Here is a 19,359-nt window from a genome sequence, read left to right as displayed (position 1 = left end):
ACTGGAAAAACATAGGTTTCTTCAGTCAGATGGTTCTTAATAGCTTTACTATTATACTACTATGGTTCTTTAACAGATTTACCAAACCTGAAACCTAAGTGTAAATGAAATGACCACATAAGCTCAATGGCAAAATGAAGTGTTACATTAAATACTAAAGTTTATTTGTAATATTATTATCCTGCTTGGTAGTTAATAGCAGTAAGTTAATATTTCTAGCAATAGCTAGCTAATTAGCTTGTTTGCTAACTTTTACTTTCTGTGACAAATGTCTGCACAGTGCTAACAACTGCAACCAAGATACTTGTTTGCAAAAAAAGTCTCACAGACTCATGAATACAGAATGCAAATCATTATATAACTTGTATTAGTTACATGTATATGGTTAAATGTCTATAATTCATTATATAACTAGCAATGTAATCACATTTAAACATTCTGACAAAACTACAAAGGTAGATTTCTAAGGGGTTCGTTCCATCATTGGTTCTGCAGGGGGTCTATTTGTCAGAGAACACCCTCAGCAGGAAGCTGCCCTCATGGTTGGGCTCGTATGTGGAGGGAATGATGACGTACTCTCCCAGCGGCAGCTTGAAGCGCTCACACACTTCACGAGCGTTCACAAAGCTGCTTCTAGCCACCGGGCTCAGACGCCACAGGTCATCAGGACTCAGGTGGACGTCCGTGCGGCCTTTATGCTGGAAAACACACACAAATGCACTCATAGTGGTGACGTTTCTTGAGATCTGTGATTAAATTTCAGTACTGTGCAAAAGTCAGAGACCACCCTTCATTTATTTATACCCCACTCAAAAAAGGCCTCAACAACAGAGCATCCACTCTTTGCCTATATTACAGCTTCCATTCTTTTCAGGCGACTCACTTTCAGTTGTTCAAAGAAATCTGCAGACGCACCTCCAAAGTTCAGTCTCAGAAGTTGGTTGCATTTTCTGCATCTCATTATCCTCAGTCAGTCGCTCAGTGATATTGCGGTCAGTCCATTTTTCTGGGAGCTTCTTGGTTTGGTTTGCCAATTTTCTTCTTTTTTTCTGATAGAGTTGTCTTCTCATAGTGGAAGGATGGATAGATGTTTTTTTAGAACTGAAGCAGCTTGATTTTCTCCTCTCTCTGAAAGATGAAAGCTTTAAGTGCTGTTTATCTGATGGGGGCACTTTTGGTGTCTACCAGGTCTTCCAGGTGGTTGTTAGGAGTCCCATTTTCTCTGTGTTGTTTAATAATATTTTGAACTCCTGTTTTTTTTTCACATATTTTCCTTTGACTTTCTTCTTTCTCATGCAAGTGGATTGTTTTCTCTCCTGAAAATGAGGAACTTGTACTTAAGGGACATTTCAGCTGACTATTAAGTAAATGAAGGGTAGTGTCTCACTTTTGCACAGTACTGTATATACTGTAAATAAATTATTTTTGCAGATATATAGCATATAGTCTCAAAAATAAAGGTATGGAACTGTCACTGGGGTGGTTCCCTCAAGGGTACATCTCAGTATCTTTAGTCAGGGAACATAATTCTACCATAATCCATAAATTATATATTCTAAGTTGTACTGACTCCACACACCCCGTCTCGCCTCCAGGCTTTTTATTTTATTGTTCTGTTTTAAAACATTCGGTTATGAAAAGGTACAAATATGTATTTTTTACCCAGGAAAAACTTATTTAAGGTTCATAACTGGACCTTAAGAAAGTGTTATAAGATATTGGCCCTCAGGCATTATATAATTAAATATGACAGAATGCAGTTCCAACACACTGAATAAGCCTATATTCCTTTGTCTCCCATTACACAGGTTTGATAGCATCAGGTCTACATTAGGCCTAAAACACTTATTCTGCATTATCACTAATGTTAAAAATGCTAAAAAAAAATGCAGACAAATATCTCAATTGTCAATTTTCACATGAATTTTCAACCTACAGTGAGTTAACAACTTAACCTTTAAAGGGCAGCAATTCACTTATAGTACTTGTACTTAATCCATATGGTCAAAAATATGTGGACACCTCTCCTACTTCTTGAATCCAGGTGCTCCAGTCACACCCACTGCTAACAAATGTATAAAATCATCACATTTCACTATCTAGCAGTCTGATGGATGACTGTATGGACACAAATTCCCACAGACACACTCCAAAATCATGTGGAAAGTCTTTCTCCAAGAGTGGAGGCTGTTATATTCACAAAGGGGGGCCAACTCCACACTGATGCCCATGGTTTTGGATTGAGATGTCCAACAAGCTCAAAGAGGTGTGATGTCATTTGTCCACATACTTTAGGCCATTATAGTGTATGTGAGCAGACAGCAAAAGAAAAGGAACAACTCTGGCTGAAAGTTTGGGAGCATTTCCTTAACATGAAAGATACAACATATGCAAGTCTGAGTTAGCTTTCCATGACAGAACAACATTATCGTCAACCACTGGAAAAGAAAATATACTGAGGCAGCAGAATGGTCAGCAAACAGTAGCTTTCCCTCCAGGCAGGGGGTTCTGACAAACTGAATTACTCCCTTAGGATACGTTTCTGTTAATTACACGTATTTCGCAAAAATTCTAAATGTTTTAAACAATCGGCAGCTCATCCTGTCACAGTGTTACTGAGGTAGCTCGATAAACGCAAATGGTTAATTAGCTTTAAATACGGCTCCTTTTGTAAACATTGTTTTCACGTGAAGAGAGAAAGCATGTGGGGGAGATTGTGCAAGAGAGAGTGCGCACATGTAAGAGAAAGAGAGTGTGCAAGAGAGAAAGTGTGTGCGAGAGAGCGTGCAAGAGAGAGTGCATGCAAGTGAGAGAGAGCATGCAAGAGAGAGCGCATGCATGCGAGAGAGCGTGCAAGAGAGAGCGTGCAAGAGTGAGCATGCGTGTGCAAGAGAGAGTGTGACAGAGTGTGCATGAGAGAGAGAGAAAATGTGTGGAAGAGAGTGTGCACAAGTAAGAGAGAGCATGAGAGTGTGCAAGAGAGAGTGCATGCGTGTAAAAGAGAGTGCAGGAGATAGCATGTGCATGTAAGAGAGAGAAAGCGTGTGGGAAGATCATGCAAGAGACAGCGTGCACATGCAAGAGAGAGACAGAGAGCGTGAGAGAGCGTGCAAGAGACAGTGGACACGTGTAAGAGAGAGAGCATGCAAGAGAGAGTGCGAGAGAATGCACGCGTGTAAGAGAGAAAGAGAGCGTGCAAGACAAAGTGCATGTGTGTAAGAGAGATGAAGAGCATGCAAGAGAGAGTGTGCACGTGCGAGAGAGAGAGCCAGGCGAGAAAAAGGTGTGAGTGCATAAACGGACTTTTAAAATTTTATCGACATCCACCAAATCACCCAGATGATATAGCTTGTTTTAGTCCTTATAAATGTAATTTTTTCATTTTCTGTTACAAGCATTTTTTTCACGCTTGTTTTTTATGTGTTTTTATGATTTTTGTATTTCATTCTTATAAAAAAATGGTTTAGGATCCTCCAAAACAGTCTGGATCTTTACCTGCCCAGCCAACGGCCCCCAAACACATTATTAGGCAATTCATTCACATGAATAATTCACTCTCAAATATTTGTCTTGTGCTGCCCTAGTGCAGCCTTTGATGGAGAAACATCTTACAGTAGGCAGACTGCTGTCACTCTATTGTCCTACATGTCATACACACCTCATCTGGAACCTGCAACACAAACACACCACAGGAAAACACATCAGGGCAGCACTGAAACCCAAACTGCTGTATGTGATGACAGGGTGTCGTGACAGAGACCAGAGAGCAGAGGTAACCTCTTTTACTGTTATCCTACATTAACAATAAAAAGCTGTCCTAACCTGAAAGGTTAGCTCTCTTACAGTTATATACATACATTTCTAAGTGAAAATAATTAAACACATCCTCTACAGAGAACTTGCTTAAATGTGCCATAACTTTTGCACAGACCGAGGGCTTTTCCAGTATATTGAATTCTGTAAATAAACAGTAATCAATTTTTTTATTCACTCATTTTTGTTCTATCCTACGTTTTGTACTTCTTGCCAAAGTGCTTTTATGAATGTTCTCTCTCGCCATTAGAATTTCTACATATTGAATTATAGAATAAGTTGTAAGTATTTTGGATTTCCATTCTAGTTCTGGATTTTTTTTATTGTTTTGATGAGATTATCTCCTTGAGATCTGAGTGATAAACAATTGACACTAAATTACACCACGCTTTTGTTATCATTCAGTGCGTTTTAGCGTGAAAAGCTCTAGAGAAACTTACAGAGTCAGAATTGTTCACAGTGGTAGTGATAGGAACCAGACGTCCACAGCCTTTAATGCTTCTAAAGGCTCCCTCACAGAAAGTCATTCCATGAAATGGTTATGAATTCACTGGGACATTGTTTTACAGCAGTTTTTTGAGAAGATTTTGGCCTAAAACATCATTTTTTTGAAATACATTCATGTTGAAATGGTGCTGCACAGCAAAATAGTCCATATTTTTTCACTTTTTTTTTTTTTTAGACCTATCACTATTTCAACATTATCAACATCACATATTCAACAACAACATATCAACAGTCCATTATCAATGTTACAAAACGTGTAGGTTCAAGTAAAATGGCTACATTTGTGTTGTTAGACATCACGACCCCTGGTTCCTATCACCACCACTGTAAAGAGATCTGAGTCTGTAAGTTTCTCTACAGTGAAGCATTTCACGCCAAGCCACTCTGAATGACTTTGTTTACGCCTCAACCACTGAAATATGCAGAAATGTTTGACTTTGTCTTAATATTGTAGATTATTTTGCCTACAGTGAGCAAATTCTTGATAATCTCCCTGCTGAAAAAAGACCATTAGGGTGAAAACTTAATTTGCCATTACAGACTACTAGTTTCTAGGAGTCTAAAGGAAGGTTCCATTAGGAAACCATCCAATGCATCTGGAATCAGGTCACACGTTAAACCATTAGTATCCTTTACACTGTGATATCAACCCATCAAGAAAAGCCAAAGTGCATTACAAAACCACCAGGAACCAACAGAAACACTTAATAGTGTCTTTGTTTTTTCAGCAGGGTTGCTCACTACTACTACTTTCACTGTATCAAACTATTATTGTTAAACTAAAGCAAATATACTATAATTATTACTTTGTAGATGACAAAGCCAATGAAGTTGTAGTCATGGCCCAACTCTCTCTCTTTGCGTCCTCCTTTCTGCATCAGACCCACAAGAACAGAGCAGTTTTGACCTCCATCCTGGTCACTGTGGTCCACGTGCTCAAGCTTTATCGGAAACTGTGGGTTTAAGCTGAATGTAGCTGGTGAAACAAGAAACAACACTTTTTGTGTTATTGCATGGCATTAAAATGTCTTTTTCTCCAGATTCTTTATTTGAAACCTTGAAACCTGTGTAGATTTACATGACTAGCATATTAGAATCATTTCATACTTTTATCTTCAACCAATAGGCTTCATTTTATTGAAAACACTGATTCAAACTATTGAACAGTAATTCCAAACTTGAACTGTAGTCTACATAAAGGGAAAAGAAGGGGACCAAGAATAGAACCCTGTGGCACGCCATAAGGAATGTCATATATCTAGGATGATCACCTATCGTAACAGAGTAGGCCTACTTTCTAACTGTTAAATGGGCTGGGTTACAGTTTCTAACCGTATACCAGAACGGTGTAACAGCAAAGCAGAGGTAAGAGGTTGGTGTTTCTAATAAAGTGGCCAGTGAGTGTATTTAGTATGTGCGACAGGCACCTGGGTGGTTGCTGCAGCCGCCAGCCGTAGAGCCCACCTTCCAGCTTCCCTCAAACTGGTACAGGTTCCACTGTCCCACCTCGTCACTGCTAGACGCATCTGGAGTCAGGTTACAGATCTCCACCACTGAGTACCGCTGCACAAAGTCTGAGAACGCCATCCTGAAAGAGAGAGAGAGAGAGAATAAGAGAACAACAACGTTCTTGATACACTCACACGAGCACAAAACACACTACAATACTACTAGGGTTTGGCGGTATAATGGTAATAAGGTATAATGCAGTATTTCAAAATTATGCTGGGATTTAAAAATGATGACGTCTAAATTCCTAATGGATACAGTCCACCTATTTATATTTTAGAGGGGGGATCACTGATTGGTGGAGTTCGCTGATAGGTGGCACTGATACAATCAGAGACAGGAAAAACCTCAGAAAAAGTAGCACAGCAGCGGCTAAGAGCTACACTCACCACAGAACACATTCAGTTTTCACTCTGACACCAGTGTGCTCTCAGATATCCTCTGGACGGGTCGCACTTTAGCATCCATTAGCTGGAACCAGGCCTGTGTTGTGGTGTGTGGCACATTCACCCTGCTAACTAAGATATTTTTAACTTAGCCAAAATGCTACAGTCCCAAAACACCACAGAACAAGGTCAATTTCAGCTTTCTGTCACTCCAACACCAGTCACTCGACTTTTACTCTCTCAGACAGTTTTTATCATCTACACTTGTTTCAGCAGAGCATTTAGTCAGAAACAGGCCTGTACTGTGGTGTGTGGCACTGCTTTGGTCTGTAGCTGCTTGCTAAGCTAACGTTGAGTTAGTCGGTCAGGCTACAGATCCAAACACGACAAAACAGGTTTCATTTCATCTTTCTATCTCACCAGTGCCAGTTGCTCGACTTCACACCCTCAGATATGAATCATTATCATCCAAACTTGTGTCTGTGCTTTAGTTGGCCAGAACCTGTTCTGTGGTGAGCAGAGCTGTTTTTATGCTAGCTATGCTAATGCTCTCCTAGTTTGCAGCACTGTTTAGCTTTTAGCATTCAGTTCAATTTATGTTCCATATTTTTTTAAAAAGCAATAAAGTGACTTGTTATTTTTTAATTCTGTGAGACGTGGAGGGATCTGTAGTGTAATTTAAAATAAAAGCATAGAAACACTTCAAATGTCTGTATTGTCTTTATTATGGTGATTTTGGGCTGTCCCACCTCACTGACATTCGTCTCTATGAATGTACATAAATAATATATAAAAATGAATGAATGTAAATATTCATTAATACTTTCCAGGATCACCATAACTACAAAGTAATTTGGTTAATTGTCAAGCAATTTGTCCATATTGCTGTAGTTATTTTAACAAAAAAGACATTTTAATCTGTCCCACGGGTTTTATGTGCAACCCTGTTACCCAAACCTGGAACATTCCATTTATAATGATATATACAGGAAATTGCATCTTGTAGTTTTCTGTAGAATGACCATCAGATGAGTAAGTATTCTCATTTTATATGTGCGTGTTAATATATATATATACACATACGTGTGTGTGTTTATTTTCTTATGTATATAAACTATATGGTTATTAGTAGTTAGCATGCAGCATGTGCATCTTGTCAAGCTGAGCATTCCTAAATGCTGCTTATTTTAGGCTGAATTTGCAACCCTGTTACCCATTTTTTAGCCTTTATTTTAAATAAAAATGAAATGAAAAAATGGCTTGAAACAAGGATTTTAATGAAATTGTTTTAATTACAACAAATTTTCCACTTTCCTTTCTGCTCTAGGTTGTATACTATGTTTTTTTTTTACTTCATTAATATCTGCTCAATGGGGAATATGGTCTCAGTAATCATCCCTGTTATTTCAACCCTGCTATTCAGTCATTTTTGATATTTTTAATATTTATTTGAAACGTTAAAAAAGCATTTCACAAATGTCTATTTCTTGCTTGAAAATAATGAATTCAATTGACCCAGACTTTTAAATGCCATTTATACATATCCCTCAAAATGACAGGGTTACAAAAAAATGCTGTACATTTCAGAAAAAAACAGCCTGTATAGTGTCTGACCTGAGAGGCTGAGGTGGGAAAATAACATTTTCTGAAGCGTAATCACTTACGTATATAACTTTGTCAAAAAAAAAAATATTTAAAAAGTTTTAGGGCCTAAAATGAACTCTATTCACTGAAAGTGCCACCTAGGTGTACCTAACACTAGCAAGTGAGTGTTTAAAACTAGTCTGCAAAGATTAAACTAAACCAAGTAGGTTAAAAAAAAAAATGAAATAGAAAAAAACTGGTAAATAAAAAGTACTTTTTTTCCCAATTTTCTCCCCAACTTAGTTGCATCCAATTCCACCCATTAGTTTGGACTCCTTCATTCACTCAGCGGCGTTAGGAGGGTGAAGGCTAATTCAGGCTTCCTCCGAGACCTGTGAAGTGAGCGACCGCATCTTTTCAAACTGCCTCTAATGCAATGTCATTGGACAGCTCAACATGCTTGGAGGAGAATGCCTTGGAGGGAAAGCCCTCCTGCACTAAATTGAATGACTTGATGTTCTCACCAGAACTCTCCATCGTCTGCTGAGTGATCCAGCTTGGATTTCTCCTCCGGCAAGACGTGATCCCACTCTTTGGAGCTGAGGAAGATTATGAGAGGATGCTTATTATTTTGAACCATAGGACCATAGGCAGAATATGGTAGTGCACCCCCTACTGGTCAGAGCTAACATTTTTTATCCCAAATAATAATAATAATAATAATAATAATAAATAATGCAACTGCTTTTACCGCCTCCATTGCTTCATCAGATTTTTATGGTTCCATCATGCACTAGCAGGTGGGGAACAATAATATGAACCACTAATATCATGTTTCACCTCCTCCCACCATCCATATCCTACCACTGAGTGAAAGCGCTCAGCTAGCACAGAAACGTTCTCTGTTTCACACAGAAATACATCACAGGGTGTCACATGTGGGGTAACTGTCTAAGTGTTGCCCCACCAGCCATCCGTAGCACTTCATTAACATCAGTTTGAAAACATTTTATTGCTTAAATATCAAAATGAAACATTATGCTAGCTAGGTCTCCCACTATCACACAATGCTACCAAGCTGGGAGGACGAAGGCCAATACCTGCTTCCTCCAAGCACCACTGCAGCACTGCTGTGTCTGATCCACTCATACCAGTGTAACACATTAACACACCACCACCACCACGTCTGTGTTACTACAGTGCTGAGAATGACCCACCACCCAAATTATACCTGCTCCATGGTGGTCCTGATCATTGAAAAGGGTGAAAGGGGGCTAGCAAAGTACACAGAGAAACAGATGGACTACAGTCTGTAATTGTAGAACTACAAAGTGCTCCTATTGACAATGAGTGTAGAAACAAGGAGGTGGTTTTAGTGCCATGGCTGATTCATTCATTCATCTTCTAAGCCGCTTATCCTCCTGGGTCACTGGAGCCTATCCAAGTGGTCATTGGTGGAAGGCAGGAAACACCCAGGACAGGCCACCAGTCAGGGCAGACACACAGACATACAAATTCATACCCAGTATTCGTGACACGGGACGGCACAACTTGCCACAGAAAGGACCCTGTTTGCCCCATCAAGGAATCAAACCCAGGCCCTTCTTGCTGTGAGGCAACAGTGCTATCAACAGCGTGCCGTCAGTATGAAGGACTTGGTATCGGTCAGGTCAAAGTGAAAACACCATGCAAACCTTAAATGCACGTTAATACATCAGGATTGCTACTCGATTTCGTTGTGCTCAGTGCAATGATAATAAAGGACTCTAATCTAATCTAATAGTCATAGACATAGACGTTCAAGTTTCACAGTTTGCTGATGCTCACTCATCGCTCCAAGCGCCGTTCCATTCCATGTGACCCCACGGGTTCCTGAGACGCACCAGCTCCACTCGACTCTCACCCACATGTACCTAAAGCAGACACAACCATCAGCGCCCTCTACAGTAAACACAACACACTGCAGTTTATAAATCTGCAAGATATATATATGTATATATATATATATAGATTTAGATATAGATTTAGATACAGATTTTTGTGTTACTGTAGCTAAATAATACTACACCTAAACCTAACCTTACCCTTAACCTCAGTATCCAAAAGGCAATTTTTCTGCTCTTTTAGTTTTCAAATAAAAATAATAATTGTGCTGAAAACACAGCGTGTTTGTGTGTGTGTGTGTGTGTGTGTGTGTTCTTGTACTGCTGTACTTGTGAGGACCCCATGCCCTCACTATGATAGGACTATATGAATTTTTTGCTCAAGTGAAAACATTTTGCTGGTCCTCACTTGAGCAAAAAATTCATATAGTCCTATCATAGTGAGGGCATGGGGTCCTCACAAGTACAGCAGTACAAGAACACACACACACACACACACACACACACACACACTTTGTGTACAAAAGTATTGGGACACACATCTTAATTAAATGAAAACTGAAGGTGTTTTATTCAGTCCCATTGCCACAGGTGTATAAAATCAAGCACCTAGCCGTGCAGACTGCCTTTACAAACACTTGTGAAAGAAGTTCTAAAGAGTTCACTGAATTCAAGCGTGATACTGTAATAGGATGCCACTGCTGTAATAAGTCAGTTTGCAAAATTTCTTCTCTCCTAGATATTCCACAATCAACTGTGTGTGGTATTATTGAAAAGTTAAAGCGTTTAGGAACCACAGCAACTCAGCCACAAAGTGTCAGACCACGTAAAGTTACAGAGCAGGTCTCCTCTGGTATTAACATCAGCATAAAACTGTGTGCCAAGAGCTTAATGGCATGGGTTTCCATGGCCAAGCAGCTGCATTACATCACCAAGCACAATGCCAAGTGCCAGATGGAGCGGTGTAAAGCACGCAGTCACTGGACTCTGGAGCAGTGGAAACGTATTCTGTGTAGTCTGTCAGTCTGATGGACGAGTCTGGGTTTGGCGAATGCCAGGAGAACATTACCTGCCTGACTGCATTGTGCCAACTGTAAAGTTTGGTGGAGGAGGGATGATGCTATGGGGTTGTTTTTCAGGGGCTCCAGTGCACAAAGCAGCTCCATAAAGGCCTGGCTGGGTGAGTCTGGTGTGGAAGAACTTGACTGGCCCTCACTGAGTTCTGATCTCAACCCCATCAAACACCATTGGGATTAACCAGAATGGAAACTGTGAGCCAGGAACTCTCGTCCAACATCAGTGTCTGACCTCACAAATGCTCTTCTGGATGAATGGGCAAAATTTCCCACAGACACTCTAAAATCTTGTAGAAAGCTTCCCAGAAGAGTGGAAGCTGTTATAGCTGCAAAACCAACTCCATATTAATGCCTATGGATTTACAATGGGACATCAGCAAAGCCCAATGCTTTTGCCCATATAGTGTATATATATTTTTACATCGAGAGGCCGTAGTCTGCATACATTGCTAGCAACACATAAAAATTGCAGAGTTTATGTATAAAACTACCTAAACAGAGTACATCAAGTTACCATATTCTCATGACATCTAATGAATTATATGTTAACATTTAAAATATATAAACATGTTATTCATAGAAAATACAGTGCATGTATCATCAGTATGTGACACTGAGTTTGTAAATATGATTGGAAACTTGTGGAAATGAGTGTAAATGTGTTTGTGTGCTCTTGATCAATTTGAGTTGAATCTGACCTCTTCAGCCCCAGTGATGGAATAGGCATGTGTGGTCACCAGGTGCTCTTTGGTCTTTGCTTCTTTTTCATTTGCACTGCTGGGCTGCTCAAAAACATATCAAATGTTTATGTCTATGTAGGCAGTGTTCCTGCTAATACTGTACAAAGACATTGTTACAGTAACTGTGCATCAGCAGATGGGCTACGGCTATGCTTGTACACCAGCAAGGTGGAGCTACAAGGCCAAGGTTTCTAATAAAGTGGCCAGAGAGTGTAGATATAGCCCTACTCACAGATATAGAACTGCTCAGCAAAGAACCCCGACTGAGCGCTTTCTTCATGATGCTGAACAGGTTTGGAGGAGCTTTGCTCAGCTTGTAGCATTCCGAGATGCCTCCAGTGAAGTCCACAAAGCCTTCAGTGGCCAGGCCTCCAGAAAGAGCTTCATAGCTGCCGTTCACCCTGAAGAGACACTGTTTCAACATCCACTCTTAATTAAGTTAACAATTTCTTACAGTCACACACACTCACTTTGCATAGGCCTTCTCCAGCAGGGGGCTCCAGAACTCATTCTTCTCCACCGAGTGGACAAACAGCAGCTGTCCTTTTCTGGTGGGCAGCAAGTCATCAATGACAACGTCAACCCATTTCCCATACTGCCACAGCTGTGGAGAGAAAGGTTTAATAATATGGTAATGTGACATTCCTCCATCCCCAACTCAACATTCACATTTCCACTTTATTATAAACTTGGACCTTGTACATCTCTGGTCACCAAGCCTGGTCCTCGAGATCAACCTTCCTCAAGACTCTAATTCCAACCACCTGATCCAGCTAATTAATTTCTTTAGATGTTTTCGATTGGCTGGATCAGATGCATAAGTGTTAGCTAAGGCAAAAGGCAGTATGTTAGATGCTGGTTGAAACTAAGGTCTGAGTAGTTCTCAAGGGGGAGGATTACTTGGTGACCACCATTGTACATCAACCCACTGACCACATTATGGGCTCCACTTACCTTATAAAGCCACTATAGATGCAAAATGGTCCATCTGTTGCTGCACTATATGTCAGCCAGCATTTACCCCAGTTTCTGAAGGTTGAGAGTGGTTTGCCACTCAAAACTATCCACCCAAGAGCTGATCTGTGGTCAGAAACTGAGGAGCTTCACTGCCGGAGTTTCTAATAACCATCATATCTGTTGTGTTTAAACACTGCAACTGTTTTGGATCAGATTACTTGTAGTGAGCATGTAAATAGAGATTTTCCATCAGATTGTTGAGTAGAGTGATCATAAACACCTCAGTCTTAATCGATAATCGGAATGTGTTCAATCTGATCTGCAAAAATTTTTGCATTGAAACACAGACACTGATAGCTGAAATCAACTGGAAACCTTTTTTACCTTGTTAGTACTCATATGATGCGTCATATAATTTCATTTAAAAGACAAAATTTGTGTTTTCTGTGATCTCCATTGAAATATAATGACTTTTTTTCACCTATAAAACACCTTGTGGTTTTTGATTGAAAGCAACCAGCTTGGTCAGAGATTCTCTCATTTCATTCAGAGAACGTATCAGTTCAGGAGAAAAATGTTATGATTTCATATTCAGATGACTTCATAATAAAGGTGTAAGCAAATGAATACTACCTGAAAGTGAAAGATGCCGGCGTAGTTGTCTGTAAAGTTCTGCTCAGGATGAATCACACGTGCTAAAATGTCTTTGTCCAAAGTCAGAGAGGCGATAGCCGCCATCAGCCAGCAGTCACCTGCAAAGGTCCAAGGGTACAGTAATGAGATTTTCTGCAAGTGGTCAGGTAAACTGGTCTCACTTTATTAGGATAGTCCACTATAGTCCCCTATAGATTATCTACAGATGCTTAAATTGTTATACTATCTGTTGACACTCAGTTGATTCTAAACAGTGTTAGGGTTAGGATTCGGACCAGGGTTAGGGCTAGGAGCAGGGTGAGGGTTGGATTTAGGTTTTGGGTTGAGATTAAGGTTAGGGTTAGGATTAGAGCCAGGTTTAAAGAAAATTATGGTTAATTTAGTAGATATTTAGCTGAATGTAACTTGAAAGTAAATTAAGTATCTACACAGCATCTAAAGTGGACGATCCAAATAAAGTGAATAACTGTGTTCGTGGTCAGAACAACATGTTGCATCTCCAAAATAATAACTTTACCGAAGAAGGGAAGAACATTCTTAACTAATAATGGAAGTTCAAGTTCAAGTGATTTTGGAGCATTTCTGTTGAAATTGTAATACAATTGAAAGGGTAACTTCAGCTTTGAGTAAGTAAAAAGTAAAAAACGTTTTTATTCCAAAAATGGAGAAGGTTTTTGCATGACAGCAACAATTTGTATGCATGATAATACATCCACTGACAGGCCATTTCATTAAGTACACCTTTTTTGTTTGTACACTCTTTGTCCACTTTATCAGCTCTATTTATCATATACATGCACTCTGTAGTTCTACAGTTACAGACTGTAGTCCATCTGTGTCTCTGCATACTTTGTTATCCTGTTCTTCAGTGGTCAGGGCCCCCACAGGACCATCACAGAGTAGGTACTACACTGCAGTAACACTGACGTGGTGGTGGTGTGTTAGTGTGTGTTGTGCTGGTCTGAGTGGATCAGACACAGCAGTGCTGCTGGAGTTTTTAAAACACTGTATCCACTCACTGTCCACTCTATTAGACACCCCTACCTTGTCAGTCGACCTTGTAGATGTAAAGTCAGAGATGACAGCTCATCTGCTGCTGCACAGTTTGTGTTGGTCATCCTCTAGTCTTTCATCAGTGGTCACAGGACGCTGCCCACAGGACGCTGTTGGCTGGATATTTTTGGTTGGTGAACTATTCTCAGTCCAGCAGTGACACTGAGGTGTTTAAAAGCCCCAGCACTGCTGTGTGTGATCCACTTGTACCAGCGCAATACACACTAACACGCCACCGAGAATGACCCATCACCCAAACAATACCTGCTTTTTTGTTGTCCTCATTTCTTATTGTTATTTATTATTTATATTCTTCATTGAGACAACCAAAGAGGCTCACTAGTGATAAAATGAAAACCGGTGAAAGCTGTTGGCTTAAATATGACATAATCATGACAGTCAGTATGCTCCAAACCCATGCTAGCTAAGTACGTTATGGTGTTGGCAACATGTCTACTCGGATATGTCCTCTTCCTCCTTAAGTAGCTTTTTAATTCTTGCGTTCTCTGTGCCACCTAGATTTTTACAGTTCTTGCCAGTGGCATCCATCTTCACGTGATTCACGTGTGAAAATTGGACAGACTGTTATCTAATGTTAATGTTAATATTCTTTGCACAGTACAATAAAACTATTTTCTTTGCATGGATTAGCCATGCTACGATGCCTCTGGAGTCGACAGGGTTAGGTTAGCAGACCTGGGTACCGAACCCACAACCCTGTAATCAATTGCCCAGAGCTCTAACAACTAAGCCTCTAGCTCATAGTAAGCGGCCTAAGGTGCTTCTGGGCCACCGAGAACTCTCTGGACTCTCCCGATTTCCCACTCTGGCACTGGTTGGCACAAAAGGTTTCAAAGCTCACCTAGCTCTCCTTGGCAAATGTCGGTCCTTGTAGCTCCATCAATGATGAACTGAGGGCTTGAGCACAGGTCCTTAAAAACAGCACACATTAGCATTTAGCACAATTTCGGTACTATAGTGTAGAAATCTGCCTCCTTTCTCCTTCTCATTTACACTTTGTGGAAGTGTTTAGTCTCAATCGCTTACTGAACAGTCTTGATTAAACTAGTGGTAATTTCTGCAACACTGTCTGGATTCAGTACAGTTTCTAAAGAGTGATTCTGGTTGGCTGAGTCCACCATAAATGCTGATAAAGCAATATAGGCTTTTGGTATGTAAGAGATACTTAATAATACAAAGGCTAAAATCCCAACACCATTAGAGATACTTTTTTTTGGGAGTGCAAAGATGTGCTGTTTTTGCTGGTGATCACATTTATGTGCCTATTATTGTTGCTAATTGTGATTTTTATAACTGGTCTTTCCAGGAATTATGGATATCAAATAATTAAGATGTTATCATTTCAGGCCTATATAGGCAGATAGTATGTCCTCCTGCTACAGTCGTTTTTTCAGGATCATAGCAAATAAGCTCAATTCTATTCTGAAGTCTACCCTTGGTATCCATATTTTTATGTAAGAATCAATTTTCAAAAGGAAACATCAGGATTGGAAGTATTGATCTACCATCTATAGCTTTTGGTGCATGCAAAAAAATGGAGAGACTGGTCAAAATGACTAAGTACACTTTTATATTCAGTCAATATTCAGTCATATTTTAAACATTAAACAAATGGAATTTTTCCACCTCTGTGCTGACACGCTCGCTAAGTTAGCCTATTTAGTCATCTTAGCTTTGACTGTTAGTTGATAGTGCTACATAAAAGCGACATGCCATTGCGCCAGCCACAGAGGAGAAGTTTTATTCTGCACTGTAACTTTTTCCTTAGTATTCAATAAAAATGACCATGTAGGCTTATAAATATTAACAGTGTAGGCTCATAAAAACACTTTGCTTGAAAATGCCTGGCAAATACTCGTGGCAAACCACTGCAAACATTCAAAAAAAGATATAATAACTAAAAGATAAACTATTTGGATTTAAAACATTATCAATTAATGTAAAAAAACTCATTTGGTGACCAGATAACGAGGTTAAAAAAGAGCGCAGATTTGATCGCCTTTAATGGCGTACGAACTACTCTGCATCCGATTTGTAAAACTTTCATATGATGTGAAAACAAGCAGAGATTTGAGCGCAAGTGAAATCAGCTTCAGTGCGTGAAATCAAGCGCAAGCCTACCAACACCTCATTTACATATCATATACATGAAGAACGCCCTATTTCATGCAGATGTTTGGGTAGGGAGCCAATAAAACAACAGTATTCAGTGGCTCATGAGCCAATAGTTGTGCTCACAGGCGGAGTTTGAGGTGGAGCAGTGACCAAACTGACCAAACTTTATGCTAAAGTTACAATGACTGTGAAATAAACAAAACCTCTTTTTACATGGTATAATGATGTGATTGTGTAGGGTAAAATAACATATAAATGCTGGTTTGCAATGTATGAGATGCTTGTATTGTTTATTTTGTGGGTGGGGTCAGTAGTTTAAAACAAAAGCACAGTGTAATGTGTATTTAAGTGCAACATGGAATAGTTATGTATGTCACTGTGAATGTAAAATAAGTACATCCGTTGTTGTACTGGATTGCCATGTGCAAAAATGATGTATTATTGTTTTTATTCTAATTACTTTTATTATAGATATTCACAGTTTTAAGTACTTATAATACACTTATAACAGAAATCGATGGCCAGTTGCTTTAACACACGCCCCCACCCACAGGTTCTATTAAAAGATAGCTTTAATGCAGATGCACCATTTAGATATTACCCGAAAAAGGTTATTCTTTCAGTAATTCTTAACAGAAACTCACTTTGGGCCTTTTCCATTCCACTCCAAAGGCTTTGGTAGAACTTGGCCCGAGTTCACTGAAGCCTAAAGATTTGGGTCCAGCTGGGAAAGTCGGGTCACAGAAAAGTACTCCTTGTTTCAAACACTCCTTCCTTAAGGCCTCAAAGTCTTGCTTTAGATCCGTAATGGTGGTCTGGTTATTGGTCCCACCCATGTCTGAACATAAAACTCCTCCCATTTTACACTGTAGCTGAACCAAAATATATAAAACAAGTCCTGAACTTTGCCAGCTGACTTCCTTTTACTGTCTTCACTGTTTGCTGTGGACTTTTAAAACATTCTTTGGATCCATCCAGCACCTCTGGGTGAGTGATATTCAAATCAGCATGGTTGGCTTATTTTGCATAGACTAATACTTTAAAGATGTATCAATTTAGACCTTAGTGCAATAAAATAGTTCCTGTATGTCCACTCTGACATTCATATTGGTCTCTGTTTGGTTAGTTTACTCAGTATTTTCATATATTTTGTGCTAACACAATATTTTCGACTTTCCCGTCTAGGTGAGCCACTGTACTGCACCCAGGAGTGGTTTAATGCACAGGCCTACCTGGGCTGAAGTACAAGGGCCCTTAGTAATTCAGGGCCTCTAATTGACCATTATTTTTTAAAATTATTTTTCCCCTCCACCCACCAACACACATACATCAATATTTATACTCATGTCATTCATATTGCTAACTGTTGACTGGGTGTATTTATTCCAAACATTGGTTCTAATACTGAACGGCAGATGTATTGAAGGCATTTGACTTGGATGTTAGAAACATGTACTTATAGCAAATTGTATGAGAGCAGAGCTCAAACATTAAACTCAGAATAATTTAATAGTATAATTATGTTAAATAATAAAAGTGTACATATCAACATCATTTTATGTGCACTTAGAGTAAATAGGATCTTCTTTAGGTCACTATCTGTGGCATCAACTTCAGTTAACGCTGGTTAGCTCCAGTGTTGGCAGATTGGGTGAGTTCCCACCATCCTGGGCGGATTTTGCTTGGATTTGGCAGGAGAAAAATTCTTTAGCGAGACAAAAATTGGGCAGTTTGTCATTATTTTGGCAGGTTTTAAATATATTTTGAGGTTTTTAATATATAGAATTAATGAACCGCATTTCAGGCCTAACATCTCCCTGTAAGGGTCCAGCCTGTGCCACTGGTCGCCAGCAGAGGGCGACGGTGGCGAGGTGCCACCAGTTCAGGAAACTCTAATTCTCAGAAGCCCTCGGGCTGATTAGGCTCAACCTGCCACATGTGTGGACTCCTCTACTTAAGGCCGTGGCAAACAGCAGCTCTTTGTCACTCCTTTGTAGAGGGGTGACCGGTACGGTAGTTAACCCAGGTGGGTATTTAGACAAAAATAAAAGGAAAAGGAAAAATAAAAAAGGGGTGAAAAAAAGGAATTGCCCCAAAACCACTTAAAAGACAAATAGAAGGCTTAAACAAGAAATGGCTCCAAGCCCAACAAAAAGTGTTTGGTCTACAAAGAACAAACAGGTGAAACATAAAACTGATCTTCATCTTATAATTACAGAAGAAGTGTCTTTTGTTTTCTGATTATCTTTTACTTTACTTTTCTATCTCAGCCTTTGTTTGAGCATGCTTTGAACGTTGAACACGTTTTCAGCGTCCCCTTTGTCTGCCCTTTCCCGCCATTTTTTATTCCCATTCGTTGAGGTGTTTTCCAGCTTTCATCTGCGTTTCCCAGTGGTGCAGTGGTAACGCCTCGGAACGCCATTCTGTACATCGGCAGTTCGAGCCTGGCTCTGAGCCACCCCAACATGTAGAATCACTCCATTAATTCATTTAAGACCCTTTCTCACGGGTTTTCCTTTCTGTATTTGGGTCCACCTCCCTGCCGTCCCGTAACACTTCCCACATCCAGTCAGTTATCAAAACTTTGATTAGCACACATTCTAGCCACTCTTGCTGAGAAGAGGCCATTGCCCGGCCCATCTGTATCATTTACAATCAACAGCAGTGGTTAAGGTAACCAGTTTATTATTGATTTAATGGGTGTGTGTTTGGGTTCACTTTGCATTACTGACCATACAGAGTTCTGCTACAGTAGGAAACTGGGATGACCACTGATCTGTTTGGCCTATAAAAGTAAGCAAGTTTTAGAATTGTGCATGAGGAATAGTTATGCTTGCAATATTATTGTTTTTTATTTGTGAGAGCTGCATGGAAATAAGACACATTATCAAATGATTTAATCATTTTGTTAAGAATACTTCGTTTTTTTTTTCTGGGGCAAAATCTGTAAAGTTTTTACTTCTTTGCAGCTGTGATAAACACATGCAGCAAATCCCTACAGACAGTAATTCATTTATTTTGTCAATATGTGGAAATATTGGCAAAACTGGGCATGAAAAAA

The 19,359-nt window shown here is 39.7% G+C and overlaps 1 protein-coding gene across 1 annotated transcript; it reads right to left on the bottom strand.

The window, feature by feature from the left end:
* Positions 1-427: 427 nt before the first annotated feature.
* Positions 428-17,596, bottom strand: LOC118804595 (calpain-2 catalytic subunit-like). The gene is made up of 12 exons (XM_036565127.1): positions 16,943-17,596; positions 15,025-15,094; positions 13,089-13,207; positions 11,969-12,102; positions 11,731-11,899; positions 11,457-11,540; positions 9,627-9,712; positions 8,324-8,398; positions 5,748-5,908; positions 5,127-5,296; positions 3,659-3,670; positions 428-698 (listed from the first exon to the last, which is right to left on the bottom strand). The coding sequence occupies exons 1-12, from the start codon at positions 17,156-17,158 to the stop codon at positions 501-503; spliced, it is 1,494 nt and encodes a 497-aa protein (XP_036421020.1). The 5' UTR covers positions 17,159-17,596; the 3' UTR covers positions 428-500.
* Between the last annotated feature and the right edge of the window lie 1,763 nt (positions 17,597-19,359).

The sequence above is a fragment of the Colossoma macropomum genome, unplaced genomic scaffold (assembly GCF_904425465.1).
Source record: "Colossoma macropomum unplaced genomic scaffold, Colossoma_macropomum, whole genome shotgun sequence".
Lineage (NCBI taxonomy): Eukaryota > Metazoa > Chordata > Actinopteri > Characiformes > Serrasalmidae > Colossoma > Colossoma macropomum.
The sequence above is the reverse complement of the archived record's forward strand: the minus strand, read 5'-3'. Positions and strand labels throughout refer to the sequence as shown.

Excerpts from the sequence above, each read along its gene's own strand:
- LOC118804595 (XM_036565127.1), bottom strand. The coding sequence starts at position 17,158 with ATGGGAGGAGTTTTATGTTCAGACATGGGTGGGACCAATAACCAGACC. Across the intron at positions 11,541-11,730 it reads TGCTGAGCAGTTCTATATCT|CCCAGCAGTGCAAATGAAAA; the intron begins GTGAGTAGGGCT and ends GTTTTTGAGCAG. Across the intron at positions 9,713-11,456 it reads CCATCACTGGGGCTGAAGAG|GTACATGTGGGTGAGAGTCG; the intron begins GTCAGATTCAAC and ends TGTCTGCTTTAG.